The sequence below is a fragment of the Corythoichthys intestinalis genome, chromosome 3, assembly GCF_030265065.1.
Source record: "Corythoichthys intestinalis isolate RoL2023-P3 chromosome 3, ASM3026506v1, whole genome shotgun sequence".
Classification (NCBI taxonomy): Eukaryota; Metazoa; Chordata; class Actinopteri; order Syngnathiformes; family Syngnathidae; genus Corythoichthys; species Corythoichthys intestinalis.
Window position 1 is genome coordinate 46,501,456 of NC_080397.1, and position 15,215 is coordinate 46,516,670.

At 39.1% G+C, this 15,215-nt stretch overlaps 1 protein-coding gene across 1 annotated transcript in view; it reads left to right on the top strand.

Annotated features, from left to right (window-relative positions):
* Positions 1-15,215, top strand: part of pdlim2 (PDZ and LIM domain 2 (mystique)) — a 72,288-nt gene that overhangs the window by 29,750 nt on the left and 27,323 nt on the right. The window contains exon 6 of the mRNA XM_057831363.1: positions 619-682. Coding sequence (XP_057687346.1) covers positions 619-682 — 64 coding nt within the window. The remainder of the gene's footprint in view (positions 1-618; positions 683-15,215) is intronic.

A 15,215-nucleotide genomic window follows, 5' to 3' on the forward strand; every position in this document is an offset into this window, starting at 1 on the left:
CAACGGACAAATGTTTGACCTCAATTAGTTGTTTGCTCCAAATTAAAAAAACAAAAAACAAATCCATTAATATGCATTTTATACAATGCTTGAAGTGGCCATGGGTATAAATGTATTGGAAAAATAATTATGGTTGATCTCTTGCTCGAAGTAATGACACTATGGTTACTAGACTGAATTATTTCCTATTACTTTAAGGCAGGGGTGCCCAATCCCGGTCCTCGAGAGCCCCTATCCAGCTTGTTTTCCATGTCTCCCTCCTTTAACACACAAATGATCAGCTGATCAGCAAGCTCTGCGGCAGCCTGATAACGACCCTGATTAGTTGATTCAGGTGTGTTAGAGGTGGGAGACATGGAAAACAAGCTGGATAGGGGCTCTCGAGGACCAGGACTGGGCACCCCTGCTTTAAGGAAACTGAAAACGAGAGGGGGGAAAAAGTATTACCTGAACATTTAAACATGAACATTCAATTGCAAAATTTTGTACCAAAAAAAAAAAAAATTAATAAAAAATGCATATATGTACCCGAATCATCCCTAAATGATACTCTGTTGTCCATATTAACTGGCCAAATATACATCACTTATAGTACTACTTGCTCTCCTTATGTCATAGTGTCCAGATGCGCTCATGGTCGCCAGAGGAGAAGAGTTACAGGATGTCACGGCCACTTTCACAGGTAGGTTTTTTTGTAAACATTTTTCGTTGTTTGTTTGAACTTCGAGTTGTGGTTAGTGCATCAGTCTTGGAGGCAGTTTACATGGCGACTCTGCGACACAAAGAAGCAATGACTGAGTAGCGGACTCGCATCACGTGCATATGGTGTCAGCGAAGACGAAAAATTCTGAATCCTGCCTCCAAAGTGGAAGAATTTGATTGCGGGGGATTGAGGGGGGGCTTGCTCCGTATGAATATCAAAAGCTCCCGCGGCGCGCGACCGCGCCGATAACGTCAGCACTCGTACACGTCACATTTGGCGTGCGCAGTGGTGCTACTAAACATTAAAAACAGCAAAAATAGCGGAATGTCGGCTTTAATTTACTGTTTAATAATATTTTTAAATTAAATATGTTGAATGTTTCCATTTTTGTGGCTTTTTTAACAAAAGAAAAATGCCATTGCTTCGAGTGGGCGGGCATATTTTTTTCCGGGCTGAGGAGCTTGTTGGGTCAAAGTGCATCATTCGCTGTTGCCTTGTAAATCTGCACTGCCCCCGAGGGCCTGATAAGAAAACTACATCGTTTTCATGCGGAATTTCGACATTGTTCGAATGGAGGCCCATATAAATGCAAATTTGACATTTTTCGTATTATTGGAGAGTCACCATTAGGGTTGGGCATCGTTTGAAATTTTATGATTCCGGTTCCAATTCCGATTCCACGTTTTGATTCCAGTTCTGAACGACTCCCGATTCAGATTTTTTAAAGAGGCAGGGTCCCAAAAAAAATTGCAGGGTCCAAAAAAATGCACAGTTTATATTAAAGTCTTAACTTCTCAGCGTTTTTGAAATTAGATGAACTTCTCACAGGGCCAATTACAACTTGTATATAAATATCGGTCTTTAAACTCGAGAATTTTTTTTTCTGCTCTGTGGTCAGGGCATCAGAACAATGAATCAAAATTTAAAAATTGGAACGATTCCGGGAGCATCTGAGTGTTAGAACCGGGATCCCATCGATGCTCGATGCCCAACCCTGGTCACCATGTAAATGGCCCCTTAGTCAGACAGTCAAAATTTCTTGGTTTGACTCTTTGTATGCCTTACTGTATGTTTTCATTGTGATTATGCTAGTTTCTCAAGGTACTCAAACTCCCTCAAACATTCCAAATATGTAGAATTGTCTATAATATGCCCTATGATTGAGTAATGACCAATTCAGGATGTTCCCCGCCTTGACCAATGTCAGTCAGGATAGGCTCCAGTTCACCCCTGACCAACAGCATGAGTGTGAGAGAATGGATGGATGAATGAATGGTTGGTACTATTTCATCTTTGCTGACTACCAGTCATACCATCATATCATTCATATCATATCATTCATAGAACCATAGTTTTATTTGTAAATTTTGTTTTCAGTGATCCTAAACTTAAGTCTCATCCATTAAAGAGCATCTGTCATGCTACTTTACATACAGTGCCTTGCAAAAGTATTCGGCCCCCTTGAACCTTGCAACCTTTCGCCACATTTCAGGCTTCAAACATAAAGATATAAAATTTTTATTTTTTGTCAAGAATCAACAACAAGTGGGACACAATCGTGAAGTGGAACAAAATTTATTGGATAATTTAAACTTTTTTAACAAATAAAAAACTGAAAAGTGGGGCGTGCAATATTATTCGGCCCCCTTGCGTTAATACTTTGTAGCGCCACCTTTTGCTCCAATTACAGCTGCAAGTCGCTTGGGGTATGTTTCTATCAGTTTTGCACATTGAGAGACTGACATTCTTGCCCATTCTTCCTTGCAAAACAGCTCGAGCTCAGTGAGGTTGGATGGAGAGTGTTTGTGAACAGCAGTCTTCAGCTCTTTCCACAGATTCTCGATTGGATTCAGGTCTGGACTTTGACTTGGCCATTCTAACACCTGGATACGTTTATTTTTGAACCATTCCATTGTAGATTTGGCTTTATGTTTTGGATCATTGTCCTGTTGGAAGATCTCCGTCCCAGTCTCAGGTCTTGTGCAGATACCAACAGGTTTTCTTCCAGAATGTTCCTGTATTTGGCTGCATCCATCTTCCCGTCAATTTTAACCATCTTCCCTGTCCCTGCTGAAGAAAAGCAGGCCCAAACCATGATGCTGCCACCACCATGTTTGATAGTGGGGATGGTGTGTTCAGGGTGATGAGCTGTGTTGCTTTTACGCCAAACATATCGTTTTGCATTGTGGCCAAAAAGTTCAATTTTGGTTTCATCTGACCAGAGCACCTTCTTCCACATGTTTGGTGTGTCTCCCAGGTGGCTTGTGGTAACTTTAAACGAGACTTTTTATGGATATCTTTGAGAAATGACTTTCTTCCTGCCACTCTTCCATAAAGGCCAGATTTGTGCAGTGTACGACTGATTGTTGTCCTATGGACAGACTCTCCCACGTCAGCTGTAGATCTCTGCAGTTCATCCAGAGTGATCATGGGCCTCTTGGCTGCATCTCTGATCAGTTTTCTCCTTGTTTGAGAAGAAAGTTTGGAAGGACGGCCGGGTCTTGGTAGATTTGCTGGGTGAGATCTTGCATGGAGCCCCAGATCGAGGGAGATTATCAGTGGTCTTGTATGTCTTCCATTGTCTAATAATTGCTCCCACAGTTGATTTCTTTACACCAAGCGTTTTACCTATTGCAGATTCAGTCTTCCCAGCCTGGTGCAGGTCTACAACTTTGTCTCTGGTGTCCTTCGACAGCTCTTTGGTTTTGGCCATTGTGGAGTTTGGAGTGTGACTGACAGATTGTGGACAGGTGTCTTTTATACCGATAATGAGGTAAAACAGGTGCCATTAATACAGGTACGAGTGGAGCCTCGTTAGACCTCATTAGAAGAAGTTAGACCTCTTTGACAGACAGAAATCTTGCTTGTTTGTAGGTGACCAAATACTTATTTCCCACTCTAATTTGGAACTAAATTCTTTAAAAAAAACAATTAGATTTTCCCTTTTTTTTTTCCCCCACATTCTGTCTCTCATGATTGAGGTTTACCCATGTTGACAATTACAGGCCTCTCTAATCTTTTCAAGTAGGGGAACTTGCACAATTGGTAGTTGACTAAATACTTATTTGCCCCACTGTATCCATCTTTGTGTCAATGGTAACGGTAAGCATAACCTTTTTTCCCCCTTTTTTTCACCGCCTGCACTAGCATTGTTGGAACCAATGTTGATTCCTCTCATAAGAAAATCTGCCATGCGTCCGTCTTCCGGGAAAACAAAGAAAATGCGGTGCTGATATAGATCGTCGAATTTAGAGCATGTCGTCGGATGTAGAAACAAATGGCGAGTCAAATTTTACGTCGGATGTTGAAAAGATCGTGTGTCGAAGCGATCGTATGTTGAGGTGCCACTGTATATTATAGTGGGGAAAAAAATAATGGCCAATATTTTTCCGAATCAGGCAAAATAGCTGTTGGCAGATGTTTTTAATGCCAGTATTATTCTAGCTAATCAAAAGCGATTATCTCAGATTGTCCGCCTACTCGTCGCGCATTGGCTACCCACTGAGCAATGCGCCGTCAATGGCATGCTTTAATGGACCAAGGAAGTTGAACAGGCTTCATCTGAGTCTCAAAGAAAGGAAAGACAAACATATTGCACAGGTACATAAACTATAAAGAGTGTGTGGCTATTTTCTTATTTACTTTTTACCTGTTTCGAGGGTATTATGTATGTGCTGAATGGCTGCACTTGCAAGCGGCATAATTTTCTGTGTTTAAACATTATTTTCTCCGTTATCATAGCTCTAAGAAATTTGGGATTTGCTTAGGTTCTTTTAGCATTTTGACTAAAATTAATAATAATAATAATAATAATAATGCAGTTATTGCAATTTTGTTGTTTTATCACAACAGATTGGTTTATTTACATTTCGAAATCGAAAACCAGAAGCCATTCATTTACAAATGTGATTGCACTTAAGTTTACACATTTAAATGTTCAGATATTAAGATTTGAATGAGGCAAAAAAACATGCTTTTTCTCTCGAATATATTGTTATAATCATGTTTCAGATATACCCTAATTATTTTCTGTATGAAAATTAATTTGGTTTTCAAAAAGTTTTGCGCTGTCGTTTTTCATCTTGAACTGTAGCACATTGCGTATGATGCTTTTTGAAAGTGTCTTGATTTTTGGGAGAAAAACAAAACAAAACTGTTGGCAATTTTGCAGCAAGGAAGATCTAAGGAAAAAATGCCAGTCTTTTGAAATATTTTACGTCTAAGATGGATAATATTTTGAACACATTTGTCATAAAAACAATGTCCTTGAATATGTTTGAAGATAATCTGTTCGGGAGAAGCTTCTGGTTATCGTGTGAATGCCACCAAACAACATTCTGCCTATTCACAGTTCCAGCAACAAAACCAAAAAGCTGGTGAATCAGGCATCTGCACAGGCTTCAGTGAGCTTTATAGAGAACATGTTGTGGGAAAGTTCATTGTGAGTTATTTCAGCTATGCGTGCAGGCTTGGGCACTAAAGACTGAACTTGTTAGATGACAGCAGGAAAAACATACAAGACCCCTTGTAATGCCAGAAGGAATTTCAGACCTTTTTATAACTCTTGTGGACACTTTATAAAGTTATATAAATATGCAGAGGTTTGAACTTTCAAATATTTGAGTTTAACCCTGAAGAAGTTTCATCTCACAAATTCATTATTTAATATATTGTTGAAAAATTAAATGCAATCCTTATTCACTTGCAGCTTTTACAACTCAAGTGAGCACAATAGAGTGGAATGGAGTACAGCACTCAACAGGTGTGTCGTGACGTTAGCATGATAGTGACAATTGCTTTCAACATACGAGGGTGTGGACACTGACTCAGTAGGGTTTATTACTTCACACTACGGTCTTGGTTGGCTTCGGTCCGCCTCTGATACTACAGAAGCTGCCTAATTACCGAGTCCACTTCAACTCCCAATCCCACATCAGATGGTGGCTCAATGGCCAGTGTGAAAAAGAATACCTATACTTACAGCAGTGTCCAGTCAGAAAATAGTTACATACATACACATGCTCCAGAAATGCAGATATAGAATCCTTCCTGATATCACATGATAAGACTGAAAGTGCTGAGGCTTATATTGCCTATATTTTCAAGCGGGTTTAGGACATAGACTTACCAACACATCCATGCGGTTACTTTGAATCTGTATAAGGCCAGTCAAGGCTGACACAAGCGAGATAAATGATTTTCACTTGGATGCCTGAGGGGGCGATTTGAAAGGGAGATGATAGAGCTGCCCAGGGTTAAGACTAGTGGAAGAGAATGAGGTTTTGCTGCCAGGAATTTTAACAAGATAATATAAATGCCTGGAGGCTTTTTAAGTCATAGTTAATGGTCTTTTAATGCTTATTTGAGGAGGTGATTTTATCAGACAGTTCAGTGGTGAGAGCGAAAATGTGAGCAGCATTATGCGCAGTTTTTTCCAGACAGTGTTGCAGACTTGTATTAGTAGTACAAAGATATTTTTACCCTGTTGTTTGATTTTTTTTTTTTTTTTTTTTTTTTTTTTTGCCTCTCAGTTTGGGAGTTAATTCTTAAGCAGCTTTCCCCTAGAACATACCCCCTGTTTATCAGCACATAATCCCATTTAATCAGGATTTTATGATGCAAAAGTAATGGCTTATTTTGATTGTTTAACTAAGACATTTGTGTTTGTTTCTCACTTTATTAAGATCCAAGCAATTTAAAGGGAACCTCGGACTTAAAAGACTTGAAGGGTCTAATAAGCCACATTTGTTCTCTTATACTAAAATATGTTATCAGAAACACATTGCCATTGATATAAAAATCTATAATATTGAGTACAGGTTTTGACCTTTTGGAGGGCCCCATATTTTATGCATGCAATGAACGCTCGGGGTGATGACGTAGATTGTCACTAGACAAACACTACCGGTGCTCTGCAATTCCCTCTACGCGGCGAGACGTCCAACACATGCGCACAGCGGTTAAAAGCGGCGAATACTTACTATTTGTGTTTTTATTGAGTCTTTTATTACTTTTTCATTGGCTGAAAATACTTTTTGCATGTATTTCCCTCTCATACTTTTAAGCATTGTTTTTTCTTGTGGTAGCTTTAAAGCAGATTGGATATCTGTTGACCATATTAGTCACGCCACGTAGCATATTTAAACCACCCTTATTTAATATTAGTAAGTTTGAGTCATTTCTTAAGGTATCTTTAGTATGTTCTGTCTGTATGCAGCTAAACAAAACATGCTGAAAGTGCACAGTAGTACTTTGGGTGTCAAATTCGCCTCTTGTTGGACGTTTCGCCGGTGTAGCACATTTTGGCAGAACACCGGTTTTGTCCTACTCCCTGTGACGTCAACAGCAATGGCTACCTACTACTTAGAAAAAAGGAAAACATCAAGAGGGTTTTCAATATCAAATTATTTTAACTCATAATAACATTTACCTTGTAAGAACTATACAGTATTTTTCAGACTATAAGTCGCAGTTTTTTTTCATAGTTTGGCAGAGGGTGTGTCTTATACTCTGGAACGACTTATGTGTGATAAGTTTTTTTTTTTTTTTAAATCAATATATATTCATATATTTATACTAAAACAATGTATGGATGTTAAATAAAAAATTTAGATAAAATGGAGAAGGCGCTGTGCATGCCTGCGCACGTGAATGCAGTGGCTCTCTTTTCAATCTTCTCACGCGCCCTGGCCTTTCCGCGAGCATTCTGGTATTTCTTTTTCGATATGGAGCAGCTATAGGAGTGAAAATGTGTATCATATTGACTCAGCAAAGCCCTCTGAGACAACCTTGTTGTGATATGGGGCTATACAAATAAAATTGAATTGAATTGAAAAAACAAACTAAAGACAGGGGAATTGAAAAGCAAACAACTGCATTAGGAGTGTGATATGGAAAGGATTCAAATTGATTGTTGAAGGCAGGGCCGGCCCAGGCCATTTGGGGGCCCTAAGCAAAATAATGCAAAGGGGCCCGTATTTTTGGCCCACCATTTCGTCACAGTATACTGTGAAACCCATACATGCAATCCAACCCATACGTCCAGATTTTGTATATTAATCAAATTTTGTTGCACTGTATACTTAAAACTTCTCACCCCAAATGATTGTCAGTACTTACAGTAGATAGCGCCAAACCTTTTTCTAAAAGAGGAAAGAAAGAAGTTAAGGAAGAACTTTTATTTTTTAAGCTTGTAATCAAGTATCAAAACTCATAAAAGTCAAATAAAGCAAACTGTAGTTAAAAAAAAAAAAAAAAAAAAAATGCCAGATTGGGGGCCCCCAAGTGGTCAGGGGCCTAACCAGCTGCATAGTCTGCGTATAGGCTGGGCCGGCCCTGGTTGAAGGTGCTATACGGAAACGCTTTGGTCTCATACGAGAAATATATTTAACAAACTTTTCCGGCGTTATTTCATTGTGTAAATGCATTTATAATCATAACAATATGTAGACTATTTCAACATTGAGAAAACTTGCGTTTTTTTCTGCCAACTCAAGGAAATTAAAATAAATGTCAAATCCACCATCCGCCTGTTAGAACAGACACGCAAATATAAAAGATATAAATGTTTATTGAATATCCATCTTATAGTCTTGTTTAACTGGGAGAATTTGTTACAAAAGACAGGCTTTAATTTGTTGCCATTATATGCACCGGCATCGTCACAAACGTGATCTCACAAAACGCAACCACGCATCGCATCCCTGCATTTCCTCCTTCTGTTGAGTCCCCGCAAATAAAACATAAAATTTTGTGTTTTTTGGGGCTCGTGTCTACAACTAAAACATAACATTTTGGGTTTTTTCGGGCTCAGGCAAGCAAATGAAGTTAAATGATCGGGCTCGGACCGCGTCGGGTTTTAATACCCGGCTGGATTTTTTAGGCCCGATTATCGTACACCTATGCAGGCTGTTGTTTCCTATTGTATTTTAAATTGCCTTTCAAGATGACATGTCTGTTCTTGGTGCTGGATTCTATCAAATAAATTTCCCCCCAAAAATGCGACTTATACTCTGGTGCGACTTACGTTTTTTTCCTTTTCATTGTGCATTTTTTGGCTGTTGCGACCTATACTCAGGTGCAACGTATAGTCCGAAAAATACGGTAAGTCTTTCTATCCGTGGATTCCTTTAAGTGACAGTTGTGGATTGTCCTTCGTTAACAGAGGGGTACCAACAATTCTCTACATATGTCAAAGCTAACATGAGCACTGTAGTGAAGCAATTTACTAGATACCATAATTTAACCTTCAACAATTCTATATCAGGCTAGTATTGTTTATCCACCCACCAACTTTCAATGCACCACAACTGGCACTAGGCTAGATAACAGTTAGATACAGAGGCTGAGGGGGAAACTTGGATTCCAGATTTCTTTTTTTTTTTTTTTTTTTTTGAGCAATATGTTATCGGAAGTGGAAAGTAGGAGATGGTGGCTTGATCACACGGTCTTGAAATGTGTGTTTGCAGTAAGCACTTTAGGCATGTACTGTACAGTACATGTTTGTGATATTTATAGCTCCATGAAAGTTCTTGTTTTCCATTGTCGTTTATTTTACCAAATTATCACTTCCCTCTTTTAACCCAGGTTGAAAAGAATTACAATAGCATGATGGGCATCTGTAGTTCATTTCTTTTGTAAATCGACCAGTATGTTACAGTTGATTTTTTTAAAAATTATTATTATTTACTGAACTGCAATTTGAGATTTTGCCTTGCGTAGTAAACTGCCTTTTTTCACGTTTCCCTGTAAGCTGATATGAAATGTTATTTCTGACTGACATCTACACTTGACCGCTTCAGTGTGTACTATCAGTTGGCCTGGTGGATGAGTTATGAGTTTTGGCTGACCCTTGTCCATGAAGGTTGTCAACTGAGGTTTTAAAATGATTAGCGTCCTACTGCACTGCTGTGATTAGTGAGTTGAATTCTTTCAGAGCGCCCCATGGGGAGCTGGCTGGGAAGAGGCCTGCCTTGGCTGCCGTCTACATTATGCTGCTTGGGCTGGCAGGAACACTGCAGCTCAGTCAATGTGAGCTGTGGAGGCTCCATGACAAGGACCTCTGTCCTGACCTAGAGGTGAAGAGAACTACTATATCAGGTTATCGGCCTTTCTGAAAAGTGTTTAAAAGGCTTTTCCACACTTCTTTTGGATCCCTCAGTAAGCAAAGTGGGATGTGCGCAATTGGATCCCCCGTTTTCCAGAGAGTTGAATATCCTGAGAAAATGCTGTGTACAATAGAGGCTGTGACGATCCAGGCTGTGTACGACTGGTGCTGGTTTCCCTATGTATTACAAGGCTTGTCCTTGTGTGGCAAGTTTCTGAAGAGGGGGCTGGTTGTGCGATGTTGTGGAAACTCAGGGGGGAAACAAACTGCATTTAATACATGACACCAAATTGCAAAGTCAAGATGCTGTTGAAGTGAAGAAGTGCTCTTTGGGCCCAAGAAACGTTAGCACTTACTTTCTAATGCATTTCTTTTTCCTTTAAGAATCCTGTATTTACATCTACTTGTCTGGACTATTACTTATGCGTATAGATGTGATTCATTAATGTTTTTTATGAGCTCTGATCAAAAACTCAGAGTGCCTATTGTGAGCTATGGAGGCATTTTCTTAAAGTGTCCGTCCATTTATTATGGAAGTACTTTTTTGTTTTTCCAGGAAGCATTCATTGTGGCTAGACTATGGCATGAGGTGGTTATACTCCATGTCTCTTTACCCAATGAGTAAAGATAATATAACTCTGTACTGACACATGTACAGTTACAACCCTAGTTATAATTTGACTACAGTGAGGCTGCTGCGTTGGCAGTATAGTGCTGCATAATTGTAGCTAGTGTCAGGAGTAGAGTTGGCAGTAGCCACATTTTGAAAGGATGTTTTCTTCCTCTGTACAGTGTGCCCTGTGACTGGGCTGTGTAAGGCCTTTTCACATAGACTTGTAGCCTTTAAGCACCAGTGCTATTGTGGCCTTTTGCAGACAGCATGGATCCCTCTTGTCCCTACCGATTGATCAGAGTGCCTCTTTTTCTTTCCCTTGGAGTGGGAATGCAAATTTGGCCACTTTCGATTCCCCCCCTGCTGTGCAGCCCCGACACGCTCATAGGAGGGCCCATGCGAGGTTTATGTGTGAGTGTTGGCTAGAAGAGATGAGCCTTTACAAGCTGTTGCTGTTCATGAAGGTGGTTAAGCTGTGTGTGTGTGTCACCATTCCAAATGTTGTTACAGGAATTAAATGTATAACTTCAGTGTGTTTGTGCCAACCTGTCAGTGGTACACGACTTGGCCTGCTTTGCTAAATGCCACCATGGCTGAAAGTGTGGTAAATTTTATCATAATTGTTTCTGACTTTGATCAAATGGGACTGTTTAATTTTAATGCATGCCAGTCTTTGTGATTTGCTTTCAGACAATTCCTCTTGAAATTGTTGCCTGTATTCTCACACGTCATTATGCCTCTTTGGAAACCCACAGACCTACCACATTGTTTCTTGTTTGTTACTACATTTGAAAATCATTTTGTTCCTACTGTAAGGCATGTCATGTCTTCCAACTTTCAGTATTTCACCAATTTTGAGAATCATTTTTTCCATCTACCGTTCATTTAAATAAGGCTGTCAAACGATTAAATTTTTAAGTCGAGTTAATTACAGCTTAAAAATTAATTAATCGTAATTAATCGCAATTCAAACCATCTATAAAATAATATGACATATTTTTCTGTAAATTATTGTTGGAATGGAAAGATAAGACACAAGACGGATATATATATTCAACATATGGTACATAAGTACTGTATTTGTTTATTATAACAATAAATCAACAAGATGGCATTAACATTATTAACATTCTGTTAATGCGATCCATGGATAGAAAGACTTGTAGTTCTTAAAAGATAAATGTTAGTACAAGTTATAAAAATTTTATATTAAAACCCCTCTTAATGTTTTCGTTTTAATAAAATTTGTAAAATTTTCAATCAAAAAATAAATTAGTAGCTCGCCATTGTTGTCAATAATTACACAATGCTCATGTGGTGCTGAAACCCATAAAATCAGTCGCGCCAAAGTGCCAGCAGAGGGCGGCAAAACACCGAAAAACACGAGTAACAAGTGGACATTACACTGTGCTGTCATTTTAATCTGTTTGAGCGGGGCATGTGCATTAAATGCGTCAAATATTTTAACGTGATTAATTAAAAAAAATTAATTACAGCCCGTTAAGTGATAATTTTGACAGCCCTAATTTAAATCTTTCTTTTTTTTTTTTTAATAATAATAATAATGATGATAACGATAATACATTTTATTTGAAGGCGACTTTCTGGCACTGAAGGTCGTCGTACAATCATTTTTAAAGAACATTTAAACAAATTCAAGATTGGAAAAACAGTATAAATGATATAGAATGTTTAAGGCAGATTTAAAATACTGTAATTTTCGGAGTATAAACCGCTACTTTTTTCCCATATTTTGAATCCTGTGGCATTTAGTCCAATGTGGCTTATTTGTTGATTTATTTACGTTAATAGATTATTTGACGGCGGCGTCATAAGACTGCAATAAGGCCGTCATAATTATGACATGACATCATCGACATCATTATGTCCAGCTCTGATATTTTACATCCATTCAAAAGTGAGGTAATTTGCAGGATGACACAAAATGACATGTGTCATAAGCATTCATTAATGCTCATGGCAGTGTCATGTCATAATTATGATGGTCCTATGACAGTTTTATGGCACCACTGTCAAATAAAGTGTTACCAAATACCATAGCTAGCAATTAATGAAGCAACTGGAACAGCAACTGAAGAAATGGCAATTAGAATTAGCACGGAACATGAATTTTGATTATTATTTACATCTGTAGTGCTGCAATGCATGCTAGGAGGCATGTTGGATGACAACAGTGTTAACAGCGGGTGGCAGCAGAGGTTGACTGTCTCCCCAAAGGGAGCAGTGATGGCCAAATGAAGCTTCTTGAACCAATGAAGCTTTGCAGCCAATTGGTTCAAAGCTTCATGGTGGTTCATTTGGTTTTAGAAAGTTTTTTGATGCCACTGTCAAATAAAGTTTTACCGGTTAATATCTTTTGGTGAAAATATCCCATAATCCAGTGAGGACAACTGCGGTTTATAGTGCAATGCGGCTTATGTATGAACAAATGCCATTTTGGTGTCAAAATTGGTGGGTGCTGCTTATAGTCAGGTGTGCCTTATAGTCCAAAATTTGCGGTGCTAAAGAGATGTAAAAACAATAAAAATAGCAATAGATAAAAATAGGTGGGAGAAAATGAAAACGCAAAGAGATGGGGATTATTGTGGATAAGCGAGTCTGAACAGGTGAGTTTTGAGCAGGAGTGGGAACCTCAGGGCACCTCACGATACGATACGATTCGCGATACAAGGCTCACGATAACGATTATATCACGATACAGCGATTATCGATGTATTGGTCAGAAATTGGATACATGAAATTCTACGATACAACTGTTGAAACGAAAAAAAGATATTTGAAAATAGAAAAAAATACTGTTTAAGTCATTTATTAAACAGTGACACCTTTTCTGTGCAACATTGCTGTAAAATATAAATCTACTGCAAATTGTGCCCCTGCACATATAGAGGAAACCAACCACGACCACTGATATCGCTTGGAGAGATAAAAAAATAAATAAAAAGTGCCGTAGGTGTCAGCAGTTGAGCTTGGAGTGGGGCAATGATAAAATTGGTGGGTCTTTTCTTCGTATATGAACTTTGTTGCTTGGTTTGAGCACTTCCGCTATCTGCTTCAGCAATTAAGATGTCAGACTTGCTCAGTCACGGTCTTCCTCACCTTAAAAACAACAAAATAAAACAAAAAATATTAGCTACTTCATAGCGTTTGAGTTGAAATCCTGATTTTTTTTGTGTGTTGGAAGTATTGAATTAAAAAAAATATGAATTGAATGTATAGAAATTAAAAATTCAATAATTACCTATTTTTAATATGTAGGCTACTTTAATTATCATGCACATCACTTTATATATCTTGGAACCTATTCAAACGGTTTAATAGCTTATTGTATCAAAATGACAGTAATAACAGTTTGTGTAGTAAACTAGATGGAAATTGGTTCTCAAATAAATTTGTAAATTCATGTGGGCTTGTTCGATATTCATTTTCATCCAGTTTAGGGTCCTGGTTTATCTTATATCATTCAACACCAAATGTCATCAAAATAATACATGTAAATTAAATAGTCAATTACATTGCAAAACTTTCTTACCTCAAGTGATGAAAGCAAAGCTCACAAACTCCAGTGTCCACTACGTCACCAGCTCCCAGTGAAACTTATTTTTCTTAGACAATTCTTGCATACAGCAAAGTCCTTGTTCACCTTGCTTCCTTTCTTGTTGGTGTAAAATCTAAAGTGTGTCCCCATGTGTGATTTGTAGCAATATTTTTCTCATTTTTTCCCTCCACCGTTCTCACGGAGCTTTTTGATTTTTTCAACCCACTTGGAGCTTCTCTTCTTCTCTAGACAACTTGTGCGCACTTTACCCTCACCGCCACTCCCGAGCGCCCCTAGTGGACCGCCAAGGAATTGCTCAACAAACATTGAGCAGTTTACAGCATCCATACGCCATTGTATGGCCAATATGTTAAATAAAAGTATCGATTCTTGGCGGGAGCATATCGATAACCCATCGGGTTGCAAAATATCGCGATATATCGCTGTATCGAGATATTGTCACACTCTTAGTTTTGAGTATGGACTGAAAAAGGTGTAGTGAGGAGTTGTTCTTGAGGTCGGGTGGTAGTGAGCCGAGTGGTTGAATGCTCTGCTACCCATGGTGCTAAGGCGAGCGGGAGGGACGGACCGGTGTATGGAGGAGGAGGGTCTGAGGGCACAGGAGGGAATTGTAGCATGGAGGAGGTCGGACAGGTATGATGGGGTGAGGTTGTCGATGGCCTTGAATGTGAGGAGGAACTTTGAACTGGATGTTAAGGTCGACCGGGAGCCAATGGAGCTGACGGAGAACTGGAGTGATGTGGTGGATGAATTTTGGACCTGTTGGAGAGGAGAGAGTTGCAGTACTCCAGGCGGGAAGTGACAAGACTGTGAACCAGGATGGCAGCAGAATGTGGGGTTTGGGATGGGTGGAGGCAATTGACTGTGCGTAGGTGGAAGTGGGCAATCCGGTTAATGTTATTGATGTGTGATTGGAAAGAAAATGTACTGTCCAGGATGGCACCCAGGCTCTTGACTTGGGAGGAGGGTGAAACAGTGGAGTTGTCGATGGCGAGGGGATGGCTATGGTTTTTGGATATGGTGGATTTGGAGCCGATGAGGGGCACCTCGGTTTTACTGCTATTGAGTTTGAGGAAATTGGGTTTTTTTTTATATCAGTGTTAGTCAGTCAGGAAGGTAGGCGGGACAGAGGAAGAGGGTTCAGAAGTGAAGTAGAGCTAGTTGTCATTGGTGTAACAGTGAAAGTGGATTTTTGTGAATTTACGGAAAATGT